The 20,793-nt window shown below is 45.4% G+C and overlaps 1 protein-coding gene across 2 annotated transcripts in view; it reads right to left on the bottom strand.

Moving 5' to 3' along the window:
- Positions 1-20,793, bottom strand: part of frmd3 (FERM domain containing 3) — a 40,530-nt gene that overhangs the window by 3,015 nt on the left and 16,722 nt on the right. Inside the window, exons 2-14 of one of the 2 annotated variants that reach the window (XM_036527842.1) lie at positions 18,236-18,340; positions 16,747-16,789; positions 14,480-14,558; positions 9,577-9,674; positions 8,997-9,120; positions 7,896-7,983; positions 6,892-6,980; positions 6,726-6,789; positions 6,161-6,196; positions 4,650-4,738; positions 3,893-3,967; positions 3,276-3,344; positions 2,952-3,076 (exon numbers count right to left, since the gene is read on the bottom strand). In XM_036527842.1, coding sequence (XP_036383735.1) covers positions 2,952-3,076; positions 3,276-3,344; positions 3,893-3,967; positions 4,650-4,738; positions 6,161-6,196; positions 6,726-6,789; positions 6,892-6,980; positions 7,896-7,983; positions 8,997-9,120; positions 9,577-9,674; positions 14,480-14,558; positions 16,747-16,789; positions 18,236-18,340 — 1,084 coding nt within the window. The remainder of the gene's footprint in view (positions 1-2,951; positions 3,077-3,275; positions 3,345-3,892; positions 3,968-4,649; positions 4,739-6,160; positions 6,197-6,725; positions 6,790-6,891; positions 6,981-7,895; positions 7,984-8,996; positions 9,121-9,576; positions 9,675-14,479; positions 14,559-16,746; positions 16,790-18,235; positions 18,341-20,793) is intronic. The other variant, XM_036527843.1, reaches the window with a different exon arrangement.

The raw sequence follows: 20,793 nt of genomic DNA, 5'->3' as shown, positions 1-20,793 counted from the left end.
ATTCAGAATGAAATGAGAGCAATTAACACACAATATTCTGCTCCTCACACTTTACTCACAACATAGTGCTGCTCAGTTTGCCCACAATGCACAACTGATTTTAAGGAAGGATGTCAGTTTAATGATCATGACTTGTTCCACTCTATTCTTATTTCCACAGCAGTCAAACGTCCCAGACCAGTCAAAATCCAGCCCTGCCAGTGTTTGTATGACATCACACAGCGAAAGTAACAGTGAACATCAAACTGAGTGTACAGCCAGAATTCATTCAACCAGCAACCTGATGATGTGAGGAGTGAGTATTCTGCCTCTCTCACACAGATCCAAAAAAGCAAACACACACACACACACACACACACACACACACACACACAAACACACAAACAAACACACACACACAAACACACTTGCACATACTTCCACACACAGGCATGCGCAGCAATGGGTGGGAGTGTTATAGGGCAGCTGCGCGGTTGTCAGGGTTAGGTACCGGTTCCGGAGATGCGGGTCCCGTGCTCCAGCAGACGCACATACACGTCCCTGGCCGTGTAGTTAGCCATACGCAGCTGCAGGCTCTGCTTGGTGGTGATCTTCACCTGGCAGCGCAGTGCGTCTGCCCTCTCCTTCAGCTCAACCCCGTTCCCCTCCATCTCCTTCACGCCCTCCGCCGTCTCCTCCAGCGCCCCGATCATATCGCCCGCTTCCCCCGGCCCCTCTCCGCCCCGACTGCCCGGGTCGCCCCAGCGCAGTGACCTTTCTGCCAGGCCCGGCTTAAGATGGGGGCCGGCCCCCCACCCCCTGCACCAATCAGATTCCAGGAGTCCCCCCTTGAGGCGTTAATGCAGATAGGGCATTAGGGACCGGATCAGTCCAAATGCAACCAGTTATTTATATCTATCCTGTCCCAGAGCTAGGCCTGCATAATCTCCCCTCTGATTACTGGAAGACACGTTCCAGAGCGGGCCCCTCAGCGCAGAGAGATAGGGCAGGGTGTGGAGGGCTGTGGCTAACACACAGCACTGCCAGGCAGGCGGTAATGGAGGCCACAGCACTGCATTTCCCAGCGGGATCATAATCTGTCAATATGTGTGAGTCAAGAGGAAAAGTGCAGCAGCAGAAAGAGCCCTGATATGCCTCAGCGCAGGAACACGCTTCTCCAGCAGGGGGCAGTGGCATGCCAAAGTGGTGCTTTAGCAATCCTCCGCCTTTCAGAGCTCAGCTGTGTGCTGCTTTTTATGAAAACGGTCTTTTCTGTTGCACAACAGAGACTCTCCATGGATTATCACGGCCTGATAATTACGTGCATATTTACATGAATTCTTTTAAAATCCATTTTTTCAGTCTCTCCACTCATTGACATAAAGGATTGGTGCAATCCACAAGTCCACAAGTCATTCAAACTAGCAAGCTACCTTTAACTAAGTAAGACATGATATGATTTATTAGGTAATGCTAATTCATTTACCTTGTATCACGTATCATATGTGACACACAAAGTTCTGTATGCAGCACCTAAAAAGGATGTGAGCTAGCTCTCCAGCGTCTCTGAAGTTATTTGATGTTAAATGTTATCTGTAAATTTAAAAGGTCAAAAACAAGTACATAATATCATTTCACTTCTTATCCTTGCTACAGCTACATGTACAGATAATGGAGTGTTGACTGTGTTTATTACAGAGAAATGCAGTAGTCAGCTGAAATGTGGCTGAAATAGGACACTGCCCTTTTAAGAGCTGGGACATGTGGTCACCCTCATTCACTACAGCTTAGTCTCAGAGCAAAAGTGACATACTAAAAAGACCTGACTGACAGCCTGCTGAACCTGAGCCAAAATTAAATTGATTTTTTAAAAACATTTTAAATAGTCAGAGCAGAAAGGTGGGCACGTAGCAGACTATGAATAGACTGAACAGAGTGTGGGGGATGTGATAATGTAGCATTCCAAAAGAGGCGGAGTTTAGTGGGGATTTGAGCACAGAGAGAGCTGGGCATGGTGAAACCTCACTGAGCATGATGGATGAAAGATTCAGTAAGGAGAGCAGAGAGTTCAGGTTTCCAGCTGTGCTTAGTGAGGGTCCTAAAGCCCCCCAGAGGAAAGGCCATGGGTGGGAAATGTGGGACAGAGCAAGAGGGTGGCATGGGGAGGGAGGCATTTCCCTTCCCAGAAAGGAAAACTAGCTTACCCCATCCCCCAAAACCCTCCCATTGCCCGTCTTAGGTCCAGAAGGGTGCTCATTTACACTGATCAAGACCCCACACTGGCCTGTCAAGGACACAAATCCATACTCTACTGACCAATCACCTTTGCCAAATACCAATAACTGACCAATCACCTTCACCAAAACGTGAAGGCTCCCACTCCAGTGTAATGAACTGTACATGAGAGAGGGATGTTGAGGAAAGCACTGGGAACGAACAGCAGTGAGCAGCGTCTGTGTGGCTACTGATGCAGCTGCTCTCGAGTGTGTGGCCCCTCGGCTCTCTGCGCAGTAAAGACTGCTAATTAAGTCTGCATTAAAGTTAACCCCCCAGCTGGTGGCAGCAGGGCTCTGGGAGTTTCCGTGATGTCATGGCCTCATGCGTGGTCTCCCTGCAGGGCAGATCAGAAGAGTAATTTTAACTCCTGATTGGGGCTGCTCGTTCAAGGCCCTGGGGATGAAATCCTGGCATCAGCTGCTTTGATTTCACAGGCCTGCTGTCGGGGGCATGTAGTCTAACCACAGCCTAAACCAACACACATGGAGAACCACAACCTAAACCATCCCAGGCGTGTAGAACCACAGCCTAAACTATCACATCACATCACAGAACTGTAGTGCACGCCAGGAAATGCATGAAGACCTGAGGCCTACACAATCACACCCATATAGTGGTGCAGCATGAAGCGGAATCTCATCTTTCGCACATATGAAAGGGTCAGACAGGTACTCCATGAAAAGCAATTTGCTCACCACCATCTGCAGAGACATCGTCGCTCTCAATGGGGCCCGGCAGAGCTGGCAGCAGGGGCTCCATGTTCATGATCAGGTGCTTGTTGCTCAGGGAGTTGAAGCTCTTGCTCTGGGCGAAGTTGGACCTGAAACACAGGTGAGCTTTACCTGGCCCTTTGATGGGTCTTTAAGTATTCCCTCTGAAATCTCTATATTGCATTTTTAAGCTTCAAAAATTCATTTTCACCCTCAAGATCATTGTCCTGTTACTCCCGCTGGTCCTTCCTCACGTATGACAGTGTTTCAGTCAGGATTCTAAGAGCTGTAAAAGGAGCTGTTTCCCACCTGTGCACCTCTGGTGGTTCCCGCTGGATTTTGGAGCTGGCTTCTATCACTTCCTTCGCTACTCGTCCGCTGCAGAAAGACGAGCAAACATTCTGTGACCGTGATGCAAATGGCATTGTCTCCAAGATACAATCATGGATGAATGTAAATAGTAACCATGGTTTGAATCTATATAACTTTGGTCTTGGTGATTACTTTGGCTGTAAACCTTTAAATCATAACACATGAGCATTACGGTCATGGACCATTCTATGTGTATGTATGCATGTGCACAGGAATGCATCTCTTTTCAAGACAGCAATGCTTGTTGCCAGGTGTGATTCAGGTGTAATATATAAGCCTGTGCTGCTAGCATCACGGTCTGGAAAGGATCAAGCCAACTTGTTTAGTCTTTTGCACTCTGCACTTCCATTTAATGATGTCTGATGTCAAGATGTCTGATTGGTTACTGTCCTGTCTGTCAGACATGCCTCTGGGAAGTCTCTAGTTGGACCATGGCTAAGAACAGTCATCCTGTAGAGGTAAGGAAAACCCTGAGAGCCACAATAATGCAACATCCCAAACAGAGACTGACTGTTCTGTACCTGCATACATGTCTGCTTAAAATGGCATCTTACCTGTATCTAAACCTGCTGCCCTTGAAAAACACATTGCCACTGGTCACTGTCCTTATTTGGCTGGACTTTGCACATCTGATGAAGAAGGAAAATTCACAAATGGAGTTAGTGACAAAGCATGGCTTTTAAAGCAGACCGAGCCTTTCAAACAAGCTGTATGTTCCTGCTGTTCCAGTGCTCGCCATGTGCCTCTGCCACCAGCATTCCCCTGTCCCACTGGTACTGTGCATACCCGCCACTGATTGGCTGACATTTACAATTAATTAAAGAGCTCTGGTCAAAACAAGCTGGCAGAAAGACAATGCCACACCGAGGTCACTTGGAATCCAATCCTCCAGCCTAGATGGAGGCCGGTTTATGTTCCTGAATCAACATCTGTGAGTGGCAGGTCCTTATGAATGGTCTCCCGGTGTTCAGCACTTGTAATTAGAGTAATTAGGTTTGTGCACATGGCTGCATTCCCCTTATGGAACAACCTCAGCTTCTGATCTACATATGGAGCACAGATACGACCTGACTGTACACAGAACCTGAGGATGTGGCTGCTGTTTGTTTTATGTGTAGTATCACAATGTGTTTCGGATTGTGTGAACAGATACACGGCTGTTCTTTTGTGCTGGAAGTCGCTCTGGTTAAGAGTGTGTGCCAAATGAATGTAATGTAATGAAGTGTAATGTGGACAAAGGTGTAGATGAGTTATCCAGGTACATGCTGCCTATAGTGGGGGTGGGGGTGGGGTGGGGGAGGGGGAACTCACTTGTAGAATGCCTGGTTCTCCACACCGCATTTCCACAGGTGTTTGCAGGCAGCCGGTGTGGAAGTGTGGAACGTCAACACCAGTTTCTTCTGAAGTTACAGAAGGAGACAGAGACAGAGAGATGAAGAGTGTGTGCGAGAGAGAGACAGAATGAGACGGAAGGAGTGTGTGTGTGTGAGGCACAGCTTGGTGGAGAGAGGTCACAGCTACAGTGCAGGAGCCTGTGGAAGGGAGTGGAAGTCCTGAGGGAGGCCTTGTTCATTAGTGTGACACTATGTGAGAGCTTATCTGGGTGAAAGAGCACAGGTCTCTAGTGCCACATGTCACCACAGATAATGCTGCACTAGGGAAGCACAGACAATTCAAAGGCTATTTTAGCAGGTTAAACTCGGCCTCTGATTGGAGGGCAGGGGCAGGCACCTGGAAGCAGCACTCCTGTGCCCCACGCCCTGGTCTTCAGCAAATACTTATCACTGTGCTCTCGGGCGGGGAACCTATGCAGAGGGAGGGGGCAGTGTGTGTGCATGTGATCACGGACACACAGGAAGGCTGCCCTGCTCTTTTTGAAAGTTCAGACGCAGTCACCAAAGTGACAATTTCAAAAAGTGCGGCATGCCTTTCGGAGTGGTCTCTGGGATCAGGGCCTTTAGCTGTGGGACAGAAGGGCTAACTCCATCAGGATCAACATGGACTCTGCACCGGATGCAAACACGTGTGTGCATATTACACATAAGTGCTTATTACAAGTGTGTGCTTATTATACATGTGCTTATTACACTTATTAAAACAGAGGGTCACACGGCAGAGACACGAAGAACGGTGATGTTCTTCAGGCGTGGGCGGATGGCATGGTTCATACTCACCGTCGATGGACATGTACACAGAGAAGAGAAGCAGAGACACAAATATAAATGATTTCAGTGAAGAGCTCACAACAGAAGCCAGACAATGATGACATTCTTCACATGCTAAATCCAGCAGGCGAGACAGGTAGTGGTAATGCTGCTGGCATTTTGCCCGCACAGTGATTTTGAATGGAGTTTTTCTATGATGATAGAGGGATTTGGGAGAGATGCAGGGAGGAATTATAACAGCCGTGTCAAACGCTGGGTGAGCTCAGCACATGGCAGATACAGCAAACGCACAGATTCAGAGCCCTTCATACCGTACAAACAGCCCTGCTGGTCATTAAGGGAGCTACCAAGGCTGGGAGGGGGCCCCTGCTTCGACTGTACCCCCCCCCCAAGTCTAGAGAGGAGTCAAACCAGGAGTGTTTACATGGTGGGGTAACTTCACCCAGTATTTCTGTGCAGCCTTCATCAAAGCACTGGAAGAAAAACCTCAGAACTCAGACACTTAGCACAGATACAGCTCCTGTCAAGGCCTAGTTTTAGCTTTCTACATGTGAAGTTATCGGTTTGGAAGATTGAGGCCTTGGGGCTCTGAATCTGCGCTTTTTGATGACATCACTGGTCAGTGAAAGCATTGGTGATGTCAGGGGGCAAACCCACCAGCGTTTGACAGTGTATCCTGCCCTTGAAGAAGATCTGTAACACACACAAACCACTTACTCACCACAAGCATGTAGACCACACACAAACTGCTTACTGACCACATACAAACCGCTTACTGACCACAAACATGAAGACCACACACAAACTGCATACTGACCACAAGCACATAGACCATATACAAACCGCTTACTGACCACAAACACATGATGCCCTAATGACCCCCTAACACAGCCATTATCCATTATCCAGTACCCAAAAGGAACTGGTTCAGGCCTGAGTGACTAACCCCCTGAGACAACCATTATCCAGTACCTAAATGCAAGCAGATCAGGCCTGAGTGAGTGGTAAGTTTAAGTGGTTTAAACAGACCTGGGAAAACCTGCTGGATGGTAGTGAAACACACTTTAAAGGGCACCTTATCACTGTTTATCTCTTAAGTATCAACAGAATGAAACACAGTCTCCTACACAACACACCACCTCAAAGAGCCCTTAATGAAGTGAGTGAGTGTTAGTGAAGACCCTCAGTCCTCAGTGTTTATGAAAGCTCATTAATTGCTTACCTCCTTCTGAACACCAATCACGTAGAATGTTTTTCCTTCAAATTTCAGTTTGCTTACATCGGCCCTAGAACAACAACAATAAAGATACTGTAACTGTGTGCGTGGAGTATCTGATAGTGCTACACTTCCTCATATTACTGTAAAAATGCCTCCACCCAGAGGTTACCATTTCAGTAGATGGATCCTCTTGTTGCCCTGGAAGACCACAAAGCCTGTAGCAGTGAACCCCAGGAATGCTGTGGATCCTGTGAAGTCCTGCAGACACAGAGTGCAGTCTACCTCACACAGAGCTCACCTACATCACACTGCTTACATCCACTTATATTCAGTAAAATTTATAGCTAGGTTTTAGTGCATCTTTGACCATCCTCTTGTTCTCTTGTGCTCTAGTTATTACCTCTGTACTAGTGTAAAACCATGCCTGTCTCTCTCTCTCTCTCTCTCTCTCTCTCTTTGTGATGTTTGTTAGCTATAAAGAAATATTCTCACACATGAAATGAAAAATTGTATTAATCAGCACATGTATAGTCATGCACAGGAATAGCCGAGTCCTTTAAGAGCAGAGCATCTATCACTGCCACCATGCGCAGCTCACATCCGCTGACCTTTCAGCTGCAGCTGTGCAATGGATAACATTAATAATAATGATCAAATAACATTAATATTCATTACCCCAGGAGTCAAGAGGACAGTGTAATGACAAAGAAATTTATGTTGGAAACCAAGTCATTGAGTCCTGGAAGACCTATTTATAGAGTTATTACAGACCATGCAAAAATCAACAAACAACTGTCTCTTACCAGTGCTTACTAGTATCTTAATTATGAGTGCTACTGTACTACAGTACTAAAGCACAACACCGCTATAATACTAAAGCACAACAGAACTACAGTAATGATTTGACAACAAAATTTGACTACACTACTACATCACAATAGGACTACATTGCTATGGTACTGCAGTATTACAGTACCACTATGGTACAGGTCTGCAGTATTACAGTGCTGCTAGGTAGCATCAGTGTGGTGAAGTATCCTTCAGCAACTATCCCAAAGAGATAATTTCATCATTTACAACCTCTCCCCACTGTCGACTCCGATTAACCCTGATCATCCCAAATAGACGGGGGTTACCTTGCAAGGGTGATTATCTGACAAAGAGTGAGGGTACCTTGCAGGGATGAGGATCGACTCCATATGTCTCCAATGTATGCGCTCTCTGGAGGAGATTAAGCTCTGCTAATGCAGGACACTGCCCCCTGGAGGTAGGGAGGACACATAGATTGTCATATATATCATGTTACATAAACTAATGACAACATGGACAACCAGGACACTAAAGCAGACACCTTGCAAAGGCCTGTCCATAGGAGATTCTCTTAGTCCCCTCAGAGGAAAAGCCACTGTCACCGGTCACTGTCACAAAGACAACGCAGAAGGTGACAGGTACTCACAGCTCTAATACAGACAGAGTTAATGAAAGTGCTCTCTGGCTAGTGTAGCCATGACGCAGCTTTCTGTGATAGACAGTTGGCGCTTTGAATGCAATCCAAAAAGCAATAGACTAATGCTGGGAAACAGTGGCTCTAGAGGCTCTAAATCACTCTAAATCATATTCTGGAGGATACTTATCAGGGTCTGTGCAGTAGATTATCAGGTCAGGTGCAGCAGTATCAGGTGACATGCAATAGGTAGCAGGTGAGGTGCTGTAGGTACCAGGTGTGGTGGGATGTCACATGAGGTGCAGTTGTCCCCAGGTGATTGTCAGGTGGGATCTATTATGTAAAAGGTGAAGTGTGGTCTTGCCAGGTGGGATATGTTATGTAACAGGTGTGGTGTGGTATTGTCAGCTGGGGTACACAGTATCAGTCAAAAGTTTGGGCATACCTACTCATAGAAGGGTTTTCCTTTATTTTTAGTATTTTCCACATTTTAGAATTATAGTGAATACATCAAAACTAAGAAATAACACAAATGGAATTATGCAGTGACCAAAAGAGTGTGAAATAAATCAAATCTTATAGTTTAGATTCTTCAAAGTAGCCAAATAAATTGATTGTAAAGAAATTCATACATGGCATCAAATTCATTATTTATAGTTTAGTTTGTCTAACAAACAAATTTCAAGAATTTAAGCATGCATCTTTAGATCAGAATGTCTTTGAATGCATGCTTCCCATTATCTTAATCAGGTGTATCCAGACTTTTGACTGGTACTGTATGTTATGTAACAGGTGAGGTGTGGTAGCTGCTGGTGAGCTGCAGCTGTTACCTTAGCTCGGTCTTGTGGAGCTCCATGATCTTCCTCTCCAGTTTGTGGGTCTGCTTGGGGAAGAGCCTGAACTCGTTGATGTAATCTGCAGGGTGTTCCTCCGGGTCGTAATCGCCCAATTCAGCTGGTACAGGAGGGATATTATACCCGGCATCAGACATCAGCAGCTTCATTAGAAAATCATTTAGAGTGTGGCCGGCCACCGACCGCATTAATTAAAAACTGAATGAGACAGAGGCGAGAGACAAAGGGCCACTCTTGTTGTTAATTAGAGCAGCAGATAACAGGAGATCTTTGGTGTCCAATCACACACTTCATGGAAAGCCTGCCTGAATAAGCCCCTCCCTCCGGTGGTGGTGCCTTCATCTGATCTGAGGATTTACCAATTAGCCAGGATGACCTGCTGGGACCCCCAACCTGGGAGTTCCCCTTCCCATTCTTAAAATCATTCATGAATATAAAGGTAATTATATATGGTCATATGTATAAAGGATTTTGAACCAAATGAATAGCATGCATTTCCATGCTATAAGTGCACATAGAATGTTTAATGAGGGCACAGGTTGATGTGAAGCCTTACCCTGCACAATGCATGCCCCCAGATATGCTGCATCTGCGAACGGACAGAGCAGGCGGCCGTGGTACACATCTCTCTTCAGCTGCAGGTAGAGGAGATACCTGGAAAGACAGGAGTCTTGTTAGAGCTCAAGGACACAAGCTGTGTCTCAGCCTTGTGTGTTTGTCATGGTGATGTCTTGTTTCATTTCATGTCATTTCATTGGATGCCCTTTATGCTTGGTTTTGGGGTCACTTTGGATAAAAGCATCTACTGGATGTCAAAAGTGTAAATGTAACATTAAATGTATTCCCATCTTGTATGTCGCTCTGGATAAGTGCTAAGTGACAAAATGCAATGTAATGTAAGAAGAGACCACCTACACTCAGTGACCACTTTATCAGGTACACCTGTACACCTGCTCATTGGTGCAAATATCTAAATAGCCAATCATCTGGCAGCAACTCAATGCATAAAATCATGAAGACATAGACAAGAGGTTCAGTTGCTGTTCAGACCAAACAACAGACTGGGTAGTAAATCTGATTTAAGTGACTTTAATCGTGGGATAATTGTTGGTGCCAGACGGGGAGGTTTGAGTATCTCAGAAATTGCTGATCTCCTGGGATTTTCAACAGTCACACACAACAGTCTCTAGAGTGTATAGAGAATGGTGCGAAAAACAAAAAACATCCAGTGAGCGACAGTTCTGTGGACGAAAACACCTTGTCAATGACAGAGGTCAGAGGAGAATGGCCAGACTGGTCCAAGCTGACAGGAAGGCGACAGTAACCCAAATAACCGCACGTTACAATAGTGCTATGCAGAAAAGCATTTCTGAACATACAACACGTTGAACATTGAGGTGGATGGGGTACAGCAACAGAAGACCCCTCTGGGTACCACTCCTGTCTCCTGAGGCTACAGTGGGCATAGGCTCATCAAAACTGGACGGTAGATGATTGGAAAAATCTCGCCTGGTCTGAAAAATCTTGATTTCTGCTGCAACATGCAGATGGTAGGGCCAGAATTTGGTGTAAACAACATGAATCCATGGATCCATCCTGCCTTGTGTCAACAGTTCAGGCTGGAGGTGGTGGTGTAAAGGTGTAGGGAACATTTTCTTGGGCACACATTAGGCACCTTAATACCAATTAAGCATCATTTAAATGCCACAGCCTACCTGAGTATTGTTGCTGACCATGTGCATCCCTTTATGACCACAGTCTACCCATCGGTCTGCCCATCTTCTCATGGCTACTTCCAGCAGGATAAAGTGCCATGCCACAAAGCACACGTCATCTCAAACCGGTTCCAGGAACATGACAATGAGTTCAGTGTACTCCAGTGGCCTCCACAGTCACCAGATCTCAATCCAATAGAGCACCTCTGGGATGTGGTGGAACGGCACATTCGCAGCATGAATGTGCAGCCGACAAATTTGCAGCAACTGCGTGATGCTATCATGTCAGCATGGAGCAGAATCTCTAAGGAATGTTTCCAGCACCTTGTCGAAACCATGCCACGAAGAATTCAGGCCGTTCTGGGGGCAAAGGGGGGGTCCTACCCAATATTAGAGAGGTGTACCTAATAAAGTGGTTACTGAGTGTACATGCTCCAGTTCACTGTGTCATACCTATTGCTGCCACTAGAGGGTGCACCACGTTTCCCACAAAAAAGCTTTGCAACACAGTCTGTCTTCCTTACCATCTTCATAATCACCTTCGTCATTACCAGAATCATCAGAGCACATTGTTCGGTGACTAAATAATGGGATGGAAAGGCATACATCACTGCAAGTGATTTATTTGCAGGCAGATTTACTAACAGAAGTGCATAAGAGTGTTATAGTCCTATATGTCACAGGAAAGATGGCAGAATCAATATCAGATGTTGTGTCACTGTTCACAGGAGGCCTTGAATGGATCTCCCTTCTGTGCTGTTAAATCACCCATCCCCCGCCTCAGTCAGCATGCACGTCTCCATGGTGATGGGTCAGTTGGTCAGGGACTGACAGAGTTTGTTACTCTCCTCTGCTCCTGACTTTTCAACTAACGATGTGCTAATCACATGGAGCCTGTGGATGAATCAATCACAGCTCGTCTGCTCTGGACAGGGCCAATCACCATGAGGCTGGTCTGAATAGGGCCAATTACAAGGGCAGCTGGTCTGGACAGGACCAATCACGGTGAGGCTGCTGTGAGAAGCCTGGCCTGGTGTTACACCACCATGCGTAAGCAAGAGCTTGTTTTCCTCTTACAGCGGAGGGTTTCATCAAGGAACGACAGCCAATCCAATTAAAAGGTCAGATAATGAGGATACAGGGCTGGCTGGGAGTGTGTCTGCAACACAACCCAGCTGTGTGACTGAAGTTTGGGATTAGAGAGAGCAGCGCTCGTTCTCCCTCCACCCCGCGCGCTCTTTGATGCCTGCAGACCCAGTGCTGAAGCTCCATCTATTATTGACTTTGTGATGAATAAGTGAGCGCTCAGCTCACATTCAGCGCGCACAGAAACAGCACATCGGCTGAGCAGCACGGATCGTGTGTGTGTAGTGTCCCGGGCATTTCACAGTAACGATAACTGCTCCTGCCAGCACCAACAAGCTGTCCGTCACTGTGTAGCGCCACAGAGGTCCATGCCAGAATCCTGCTCAGACTCACATGCCCATATGATCAGGAGTGCCTCCAACCTGACAATTACGGTTCTACTACATCATTAATGTGTTCTTAATTATTACTACAGTGCAGATTCACTCATGTTTATTGCAATATAATAATTTTTGTAATAATATTTTCATAACAATTTCCATTGCAGTCTTTTGTCTCGCATCAGTTGAACCCAATAAGACACCAAAGCCGAAAAGGTTTCCCGTAAAGCTCACATAAGAGGGGAAAGGCTTTCCTCATCACTGGCATGAAGTCACACAATAACTCGCTTACCAATTTTTTAAAAATCTCAAATTGTCAAACTGACCATATCCTTTATATAATATGCATCCTCAAAAAGCAAAAAGCTGTGGCTCAAATCACTGACGACCCCTCCTTGACAGATCCAAACACCAACAAACTGAACCCTTATTTTACATGAAGTACAGAGTTTTGCCAGTAGTTTGAAAAGTTCACCATGATTTCAAAGGTCTCAGACCAGCATCACAAAGACCAGTGTCCCCATCATAAACAGCTCAGATTTACAGACTGAGACTGACGACATACTGCTCACAAAAGGAAAAAACAGAAACACAGCATTACAATTCTAGTTGTGTTTAATATCAAGTCTTTGAAAGCACTTAAAATGGTAGCGCAAATGTGTCATTGCCAGTAAAATGGCTCACAGACAAGGCTGCTCAGCACATACTAGCATCAGCACAGCTCTGAATTCACCTATTAATGATCAGCTTACTACCCTTAAATGATCACAGTCCTTACACTCCAGTGAATTTTTCCGAAAAGAGTCTCTGAGTGACATCACAAGCTTCAAAATGCAGTGTTTACCTCTGGCATTTATTCAGCCATTCAGACAATGAGGGTTTTCCCAGCATGCACTTTGTTTTATGTCACAGTGTCCCTGCTCTTCTGACATAATCCATGGCAGTTGTGATGGTGTCATAATCAAATGAGGACATCAAACACTGTTCAAGTATAAACAAACACGGAAGGGTCATTCCACAGACCAGAGGTACTCCAGAGATAATGGTGGCTGTACAAATGATGAGGACCACTCTACAAACAATGACAACCACTCCACACACAATGAACCGGTCTATGGTATGAGAGCTGTTCCATGCTCAATCCAGCCAAAACTAAGACCTGAACAGTCTCCTTCCATCAGTGACACCTTGGGCCAACATTAGAGTATGGTGTTATAATGTTTGGAATAATGTTGTATTTTCTGGAATTAGGAGGTGTTCCTCTTTGTCTTTCTGCATTCATTGATTAATGCATTACACAGTATTATGCAATTCATTACAGAATTATTGGTCATATTAGGCAGTTGCATGATATAGTGGTAAAAAGCGTATACACCAGGGTTACTCCAACTTTACTCTGGCTCTACCCTAACTCTGCTCCAGCAGGCCTGAGTCTCTTTTCACACCACTGTGTGCTGAGTGCAAGTGCAAGGTAACAGGCCATTCAGGTATAATTACAATCATAATTATGATCACGGTCTTAATGAGCACACAGTCAGCTTGTTATTCCTTTCAGTCATATGTGTTTGGGGGGAACTATGAGCTGGGAGAAAACCAGCAGCCTGTGATCACAGCGACCAGTCTGGGCCTGTAGGTAGCTCCCCATGGCCCCAGCCCAGCCTGCCAAGTCCCTGAGCAAATGGGGAGGCATCCTGGCTCTTTCTCCTATCTGTCTTTTTCTCTGTCTCTCTCTCTCTCTCTCTCTCTCTCTCTCTCTCTCTCACGATATGTTCTTCAACATCATCTGGTCCCAGACACTCCTGAACACAATGGACTGACATCTCTCAGACATTAGCCTCATAATACTTAACATACCCAGCCAGCATCACCAGCTAGCCATACAGGGGATGGCACCAACGACCTGTAGCAGGAGCAGAGCAAACCTACACATCAGTGACTGTCACCTGACTAATGAGGTCCAGATTAATTTGGAATAGGTGGAGCCTACTCCATCACAAACCAGCAACTCCAGTCAAAGAGTTAGTTATGCTTATTTCCTCTTGTTGTGAGATTACCCAAACCAGGCCTACTGAGGACATCCTACTGTTCTATTTCTGTCCTGCTGTGCCTGTCTCTCCCCTCTCACTTTACCTTCTGTGCCATGTGATTCCTCACCAGACAGCTAGAGGAGACATGTACCTGCTGAGCTGGAGGAGACACGTACCTGCCGAGCTAGAGGAGATGCATACCTGCCAACCTATACAAGACCCATACCTGGTGACCTGATGGAGAGACATACCTGGTGAGCTCCTCCTTGATCTTCATGGGCTCGTGGGGATAGAACTTCACTCTAAAGCACATGGTATATGGCTGTTGGGCTGAATCACAATAAGGGAGAGACAGAGAGAGAGGGAGGGAAGAAAGACAGAGTGAGAGAAGAGCAGAGAGGTGTAAACAGAGAGAAAGACGAAGAGTGAGTCACAACACCTGAGCAAACCAACATTAATGAGCATCATTGTAACTCATTGTGAAATGTGGGGAGCAATGTGTGCTGAAGCAGAGAGACTGACTGCAGGGCAGTGAAGGTGAGCCTCATCACTGCTGGCATGTAAAGGTTCACCTCAAACTCCTTTACCAAGCTGCTCCACCAACTTCCCTCACTGTTTACAGCCCTGACTGTTCCCACAATGCCCTGCCATTGAAGTATCCTTATGCAAACACTAGAAATATGCATAACTTATTTTCAAATACTGTATTTTAAATAATTAATGCCCTCGTTAAAATTAGTTTAAACATTGATTTGTGTCTGCAGCAACATGACCAGCTCCCAACAGCATATGAAGAAAACTGACCTTTTGGGTAAAAGGGACATGTATAGTGTAGCTGTGCATCCATATATACACACCAGTATCACTCTCACTCCTCAGAGTGCCTGTTTGTGTAGGATGATACAAAGCCATTTATGTTAGTTTACACAGGACAGAGCCACTTTCTGGAAGCTGCTAGTGTTTCCTGCAGGACTGCAGTAGAAAGGAGTGAGAGAGAAAGATAGAAAAAGAAAGCTAAAATGTTTAAGAACCCAGTGCTAAAGCGCCAAGCCTAAAATACACACAGAAGAGGGGAATTACGCTGTGGAAAAATGATGAGGGTTTATTTGATCAGCTCCATGTTTCAGGCTACAGTAAGGGAAGAGTGTTATATGTGGCTATGCTGGGTTATATAGGGATGTTATGGTTTATGGTGGTACACTGTGCTATACCGGGCTATACTGGGTTATACTGGACTATAATGGGAGCATTAACAACTGAAACAGTCAGTCAGTTAAAAACTTTGCATAAGTGAAAGAAATTTGTTGACTCACACTGGTTTAAAAAGGACCATGTGACTCCACTGGGGCATTCTGAGACAGTGAGAGGTACTGCCTGGATGACTGAAGCGCTCATATTTACCATCCACCTGTTGCATAGTAAAACACTGCAAACACTGCACCATCCAGCTGGGAGTCACATGCACAACTTAACATGGAATAACATGGCGAGTCGGACAAAGCCTCAAGGAGCACCAAATATATAATACCCCCTCAGCCACACACCTTCATGTCTCCACTCCATTCATGCTAATTTAAAGCTCCCAGACTGGATTGCATTATAGGGAGCTGCTTTAAGGAATACTTGCTTAAAAAGAATTCTTCACTCTAACAAAAAGCAAGCTCTCAACACCCGTACATACCTCTCCCATACACCTAACACTCCTGAACAGTCCCGTCCTATACACCCAACACACCCACACATACCCCTCCTATACGCCCAACACACCCTACACACTCCTGTTCTGTACCCAACGCACCCCTATATCCCTCCTATATACCCAACATACCCCCACACACTCCTGCTCCATACAGTATAGTTCCTCTAGCCTCTTTCTCTCTCCACCCACTTTCCTCCACATGTTCTTTTAAAACTGTCCTCTTTCTCTGTGGCTTTCTCTCTCTATCACTCTCCCTCAACACGATCATTTAAAGCCAATTCATCTCATTCTGTCCCTTCTCTCTCTCTCTGTCTCTATATCTCTCTGCATATGTTCCTTCAAAGCCCAGTCTAAATGCATGAGTAATAGATTCTTATTAATATATGCAGAGGGAGAAGATTGATTACTTCATGGAGCTTTAAAATAAGAACTGAACATGCAAATCTGCTAAATCCTATTTATGCACCAACACTGGCTTCATATTCATTTAAACAGAATCCTTGAAGAAGCGCTCGGTAACATTCTAGGCAAAACATGCCTCTAGAGATGGAAAAGGGAGCTGAATTTTAAAAATGTGCCTCAGGTTTCAGGCTGGGGAACATGGGGACACCCTGCTTATCTGCAGAGGAGGTTACACAGGTCAGCTGAGTGTGTGTGCACACTGTGAGTGAGTGTGTGTGTATGTGTGTGTGTAAGAGAGAGAGAGAGAGAGAGAGAGAGAGAGAGAGAGTATACTATGTGTGTGCACATGCAGTGAGGAAGAGAGGTTCTATTATGACAGCATATTGTTTTCCACCCCTTCCCATCAGAGACACTTACATTTCAGCTGCTTCACGATGCTCTTATTGGGCTCCAGCCAGTGCTGTGGGGAGAAACAGAGACAGGAGTGTCACTTACTCTACAGAGTGTCACTCTTTACAGCCTCAGTTACTCTGCAGAGTGTCAGTGGCACCGAAGATCGGACACACTACAGTGTCAGTTACTCAGCAGAGGATCAATTTATACAGGGTGTCAGTTATCCTCAGAAGTGTCAGTTATTTTTGACCGTAGCCTTAGTGTTTGCAGTGTTTTGATCCTGACAGAAACCCCACCCTGCTGATGGTCCTGATGGAAGCAGGTCAGTTCTGGGAATGTTAGTGGTTAAAAGGCCAGAGCCACATGGCAGGGAGAGGGGGCCAGTGAGGGAGACACACCCCGGGGCACCACAGGCATGGGAACAGGCAAAAGGAATTTCACAACCTGCATTCAGAGAGGCTGCAGACAAGTGAATAATAATAACTACTCAAAGTCCCATGAAAGCTAATTAAGAGCTGAACAAATCCTTCCACCACAAAAATATTCATGTTGAAGATTACAGAATGTAGCTGTGGTCAGGTTGTCCTCCTCCTTTCACAGCAAGTTCTAAGGGCTTACATCCAGAGTGTTGTGTTTCGAGGACTTCTTTGCAGCGTGTAGAGTTCTGAGGGCATATATCCAGGGTGTTGAGTTTTAAGGGCATATTTGCAGGGTGTTGAGTTTTGAGGGTACATCTGAAGGGTATTTTGAGGTTGCATTCTGAAGGTGTTGACTCAGATTCTGTGGTGAGTCACACAACTATTCCTACAGCAGTTATACATGCTGCTTCTCACCGTGTTCAGCCCTGTAACATTCACTGTGTTCAGCTTGCTTAAAGTCACTGTGTTCAGCCCTCAAACATTTTCAGTGCTCAGCCCTCCAACATTCACTGTGTTCAACCCTCTGTTATGGTCTCCTGGGTGACGCAGTGTGTGTTTCTTCATAAAAGCATTAATATTGCATTGTAAAAGACTTTAATATTTAAGGTCTCTGCCACAGTGCATTCTGGGAAAGTTCTGGACAAAGGGAAATGGCCCTGGAATCTTCTCACCCATCATGATGCTCTCACCATAGTAACCCTCAGGGATAGTGGTAGCTTTCAATCGGGTTCAGCTAGAAAGATGGATCTGCATGTGTGTGATTGTGTGTGTATGTATGTATGTACATATCTGTGTGTGTGTTTGTGTGTGTGTGTGTGTGTGTATGTGTGTGTGTGTGTGCGCGCACGCATGCATGTGTCTATGTGTGTCTGCATGTGTGTGCATTCTCTCCCTGCAGAACTCTGTTTCATTTCATTGACCTCTATGCAGCTGTGTGTTGTATAGGTGTACAAAGAGACAGGTATACGGTATGCAGAGAGACAGGTATACAGAGGGACAGGTATACAGGTTTACACAGGTGTATGGCAGTAAAAAGCTGCAGCAGTGACTATGAGTCCTAAAATCTGATGCCCTACACAGGGCTTTTCACTCACCCTCTGTTTTTCAGAGTCCACATATCTAATGCCGAAGTAGTCCTTCTCCAGGAGGCTGTAGTGGTTGCAGACGTGATCCAGCAGGAACTGGCCTTTTGTATCTCTCTGTAAGAATAAAAACAGGCCAGAGCTTAGCCATCTCACCCCTCATAACTTGTACATTTACACATACTGCATCATCCAGGTAGCCACCCCCATCCCCTCGGCTCCACCCCCAGTCCCCTACGCTAAAATTTCCCACCGTACAAGAATGAGCTAGGCATGTTAGGGACACTGACCTCAGAGAATAACCATATTAACCATATTGATCTTATTGGAAGTCAGTAATTACTGATCACAATTTAACAGCATGGGCTGGAAGGAGGCAAAATCAGTCACAGCATGATGGATATCTCAGAAATGACCCACATTAAGAAAGAGGGTTCTGAGAGGCGCATATCACATAAACGCATCATAACCTGCACTGAACCATTCAGCCACCCACTCTTCTGAGCTGTGTACCCAGGAGGTAATCTACCTCTTCAACTACAGTGAATAATCTCTGACACTGACTGCACTACAGTGAGGAATCTCTGACACTGACTGTACTACAGTGTATAATCTCTGGCACTGACTGTATTACAGTGAATAATATGATTTAATGCAAGTGCAATTGCCTCTATGTGTCAAAAAAGGATAAAACGATCTCACACTGTTCTATAAAATCTCAAATCCCCACTTTAAAATGATTAAGAGTCACAGACACCTCCAACATGTACACACTTGCAGATAGCTCCTACACTAACAGTCACAGACAGCTCCTACACTAACACAGTTACAGACAGCTCCTACACTAACAGTCACAGACAGCTCCTACACTAACACAGTTACAGACAGCTCCTACACAAATAGCCACAGACAGTTCCTACACTAACACAACCACAGATAGCTCATACAGAATCGCTCTCCATCTGTGTAACTGTGAATTAACCATCCTTCAGGGGTGGTCGAAAATCACTCTGTCTCACAGCAGTCTCGTAACAAGTGTCTACCCTGCTGATTTGACAATAAGCACATTGTAATGGTGTCGTCTTTACTGCAGAGAGAGCATGGAGAGACCCCATTAATCGGGTCATATCGATTGACGTATCCAAGCCCATAACAAACAGAGCAGTCTCAGATCGCACAGCTCAGCAGACACGCACAGTGAATGCTGTGGCTGTATTTCACCATGCAGGACTTCTCCAGTCTCATTTACTCCACCCTCATGTTTAAGCCCTGGCTGCAGCTCAGTGCTGTTCACCGCGGCCACGGGACACATCTCACGGCACATGCACTGTGGATGGAATGGAAATATCATAGTCATGGTTACATTATGGCTGTAACACACCAGACACATAAAAGAGGTTTATTAGTAAACACCACAGGCACAGCCAACACTGTGCCCTCACAGATTCTATTTACATGCTGAATGGTCTCATTCTGAACAATGGCCACTGTGGTACAATACACTGCCAAAAATCAGCACTCACACATACAACACACACAGAACATTCACAAACACATACACACAGAGGACAAAACCACGTAAACAGAAGCAGAAACGAGAGTCTCTTTTTCAGGTTGAGGAGTATCTAGATGCCTTCTCTTCCTGGCTAAAGAACTGCTAAGAATGAGAAACGATTTAGGAAAAATTTGAAATGCCATGACAACAAGGTCCACCATGTCACACAGAAGAATACTTGTAACATTTGTCGAAATAAAAGAAATGACTCATATCTCGAGGGGGTGTGCCAGGGGACCCCCCCCCCCCCCACACTCTTGTGTGTTAGAGCTTGCTGCTCCCCCTTGTGCCACTTTCCTTCCCAGTTCTTCCTCTGCCCCCTCATGCCCCCCCCCCCCCCCCCGAAGAAATGTCTTAGTTTCAAGTGGCCAGCACATCAGCTGCCCCCACCCCCCCCCCCCCCCATGTGCATTATCTTTATTTTGTCAACACTCGTCCCTTAACCCCACTGTTGCAAAGTCATATATTCCAATCCATTTAAAACATTCTGTAAAACCTTCTAAAAAAGGTTTAAAATTTGTAAAGCCTCAAACAGAAAAAAATGTGTCATCTTTGGACTGCCTACCAAAGCTACAATCCTTTATAAAATTCATGCAGAAATACAAAACCAATATGACATCTAATGCATTATAATGACATGGTCCAGCCAAACAGGCAGCAGTCATTGGGAATAATCTTCAGCTTTTATCTGGCTCAAAACAAAAGCTATTCACCTTCCTGAACAAGAAATCCACCCTCTTGAACAATACCAGGACAGTTAAATTTCCCCATGTAAAGAAGGAGCACATATCTAGACAACCAGAGTTCATTTAATTCTTTAATAAGACAAAGTACAGCTCAGCCTTTGCAATGGCATATCAGAGAACCAGCGTCTTAATTCCCTCTGTAATACAGAGATTGTTCCATTTAGCAAGCTTAGCATCCAGACCATGACCAAGTATCACACAGGCTCACAGTACTGATGCTGACCTCCAATTCACCTTCAGAGTCTTACGTTTTGACAGATTACACTCTG

The sequence above is a fragment of the Megalops cyprinoides genome, chromosome 4 (assembly GCF_013368585.1).
Source record: "Megalops cyprinoides isolate fMegCyp1 chromosome 4, fMegCyp1.pri, whole genome shotgun sequence".
NCBI lineage: Eukaryota > Metazoa > Chordata > Actinopteri > Elopiformes > Megalopidae > Megalops > Megalops cyprinoides.
The sequence above is the reverse complement of the archived record's forward strand: the minus strand, read 5'-3'. Positions and strand labels throughout refer to the sequence as shown.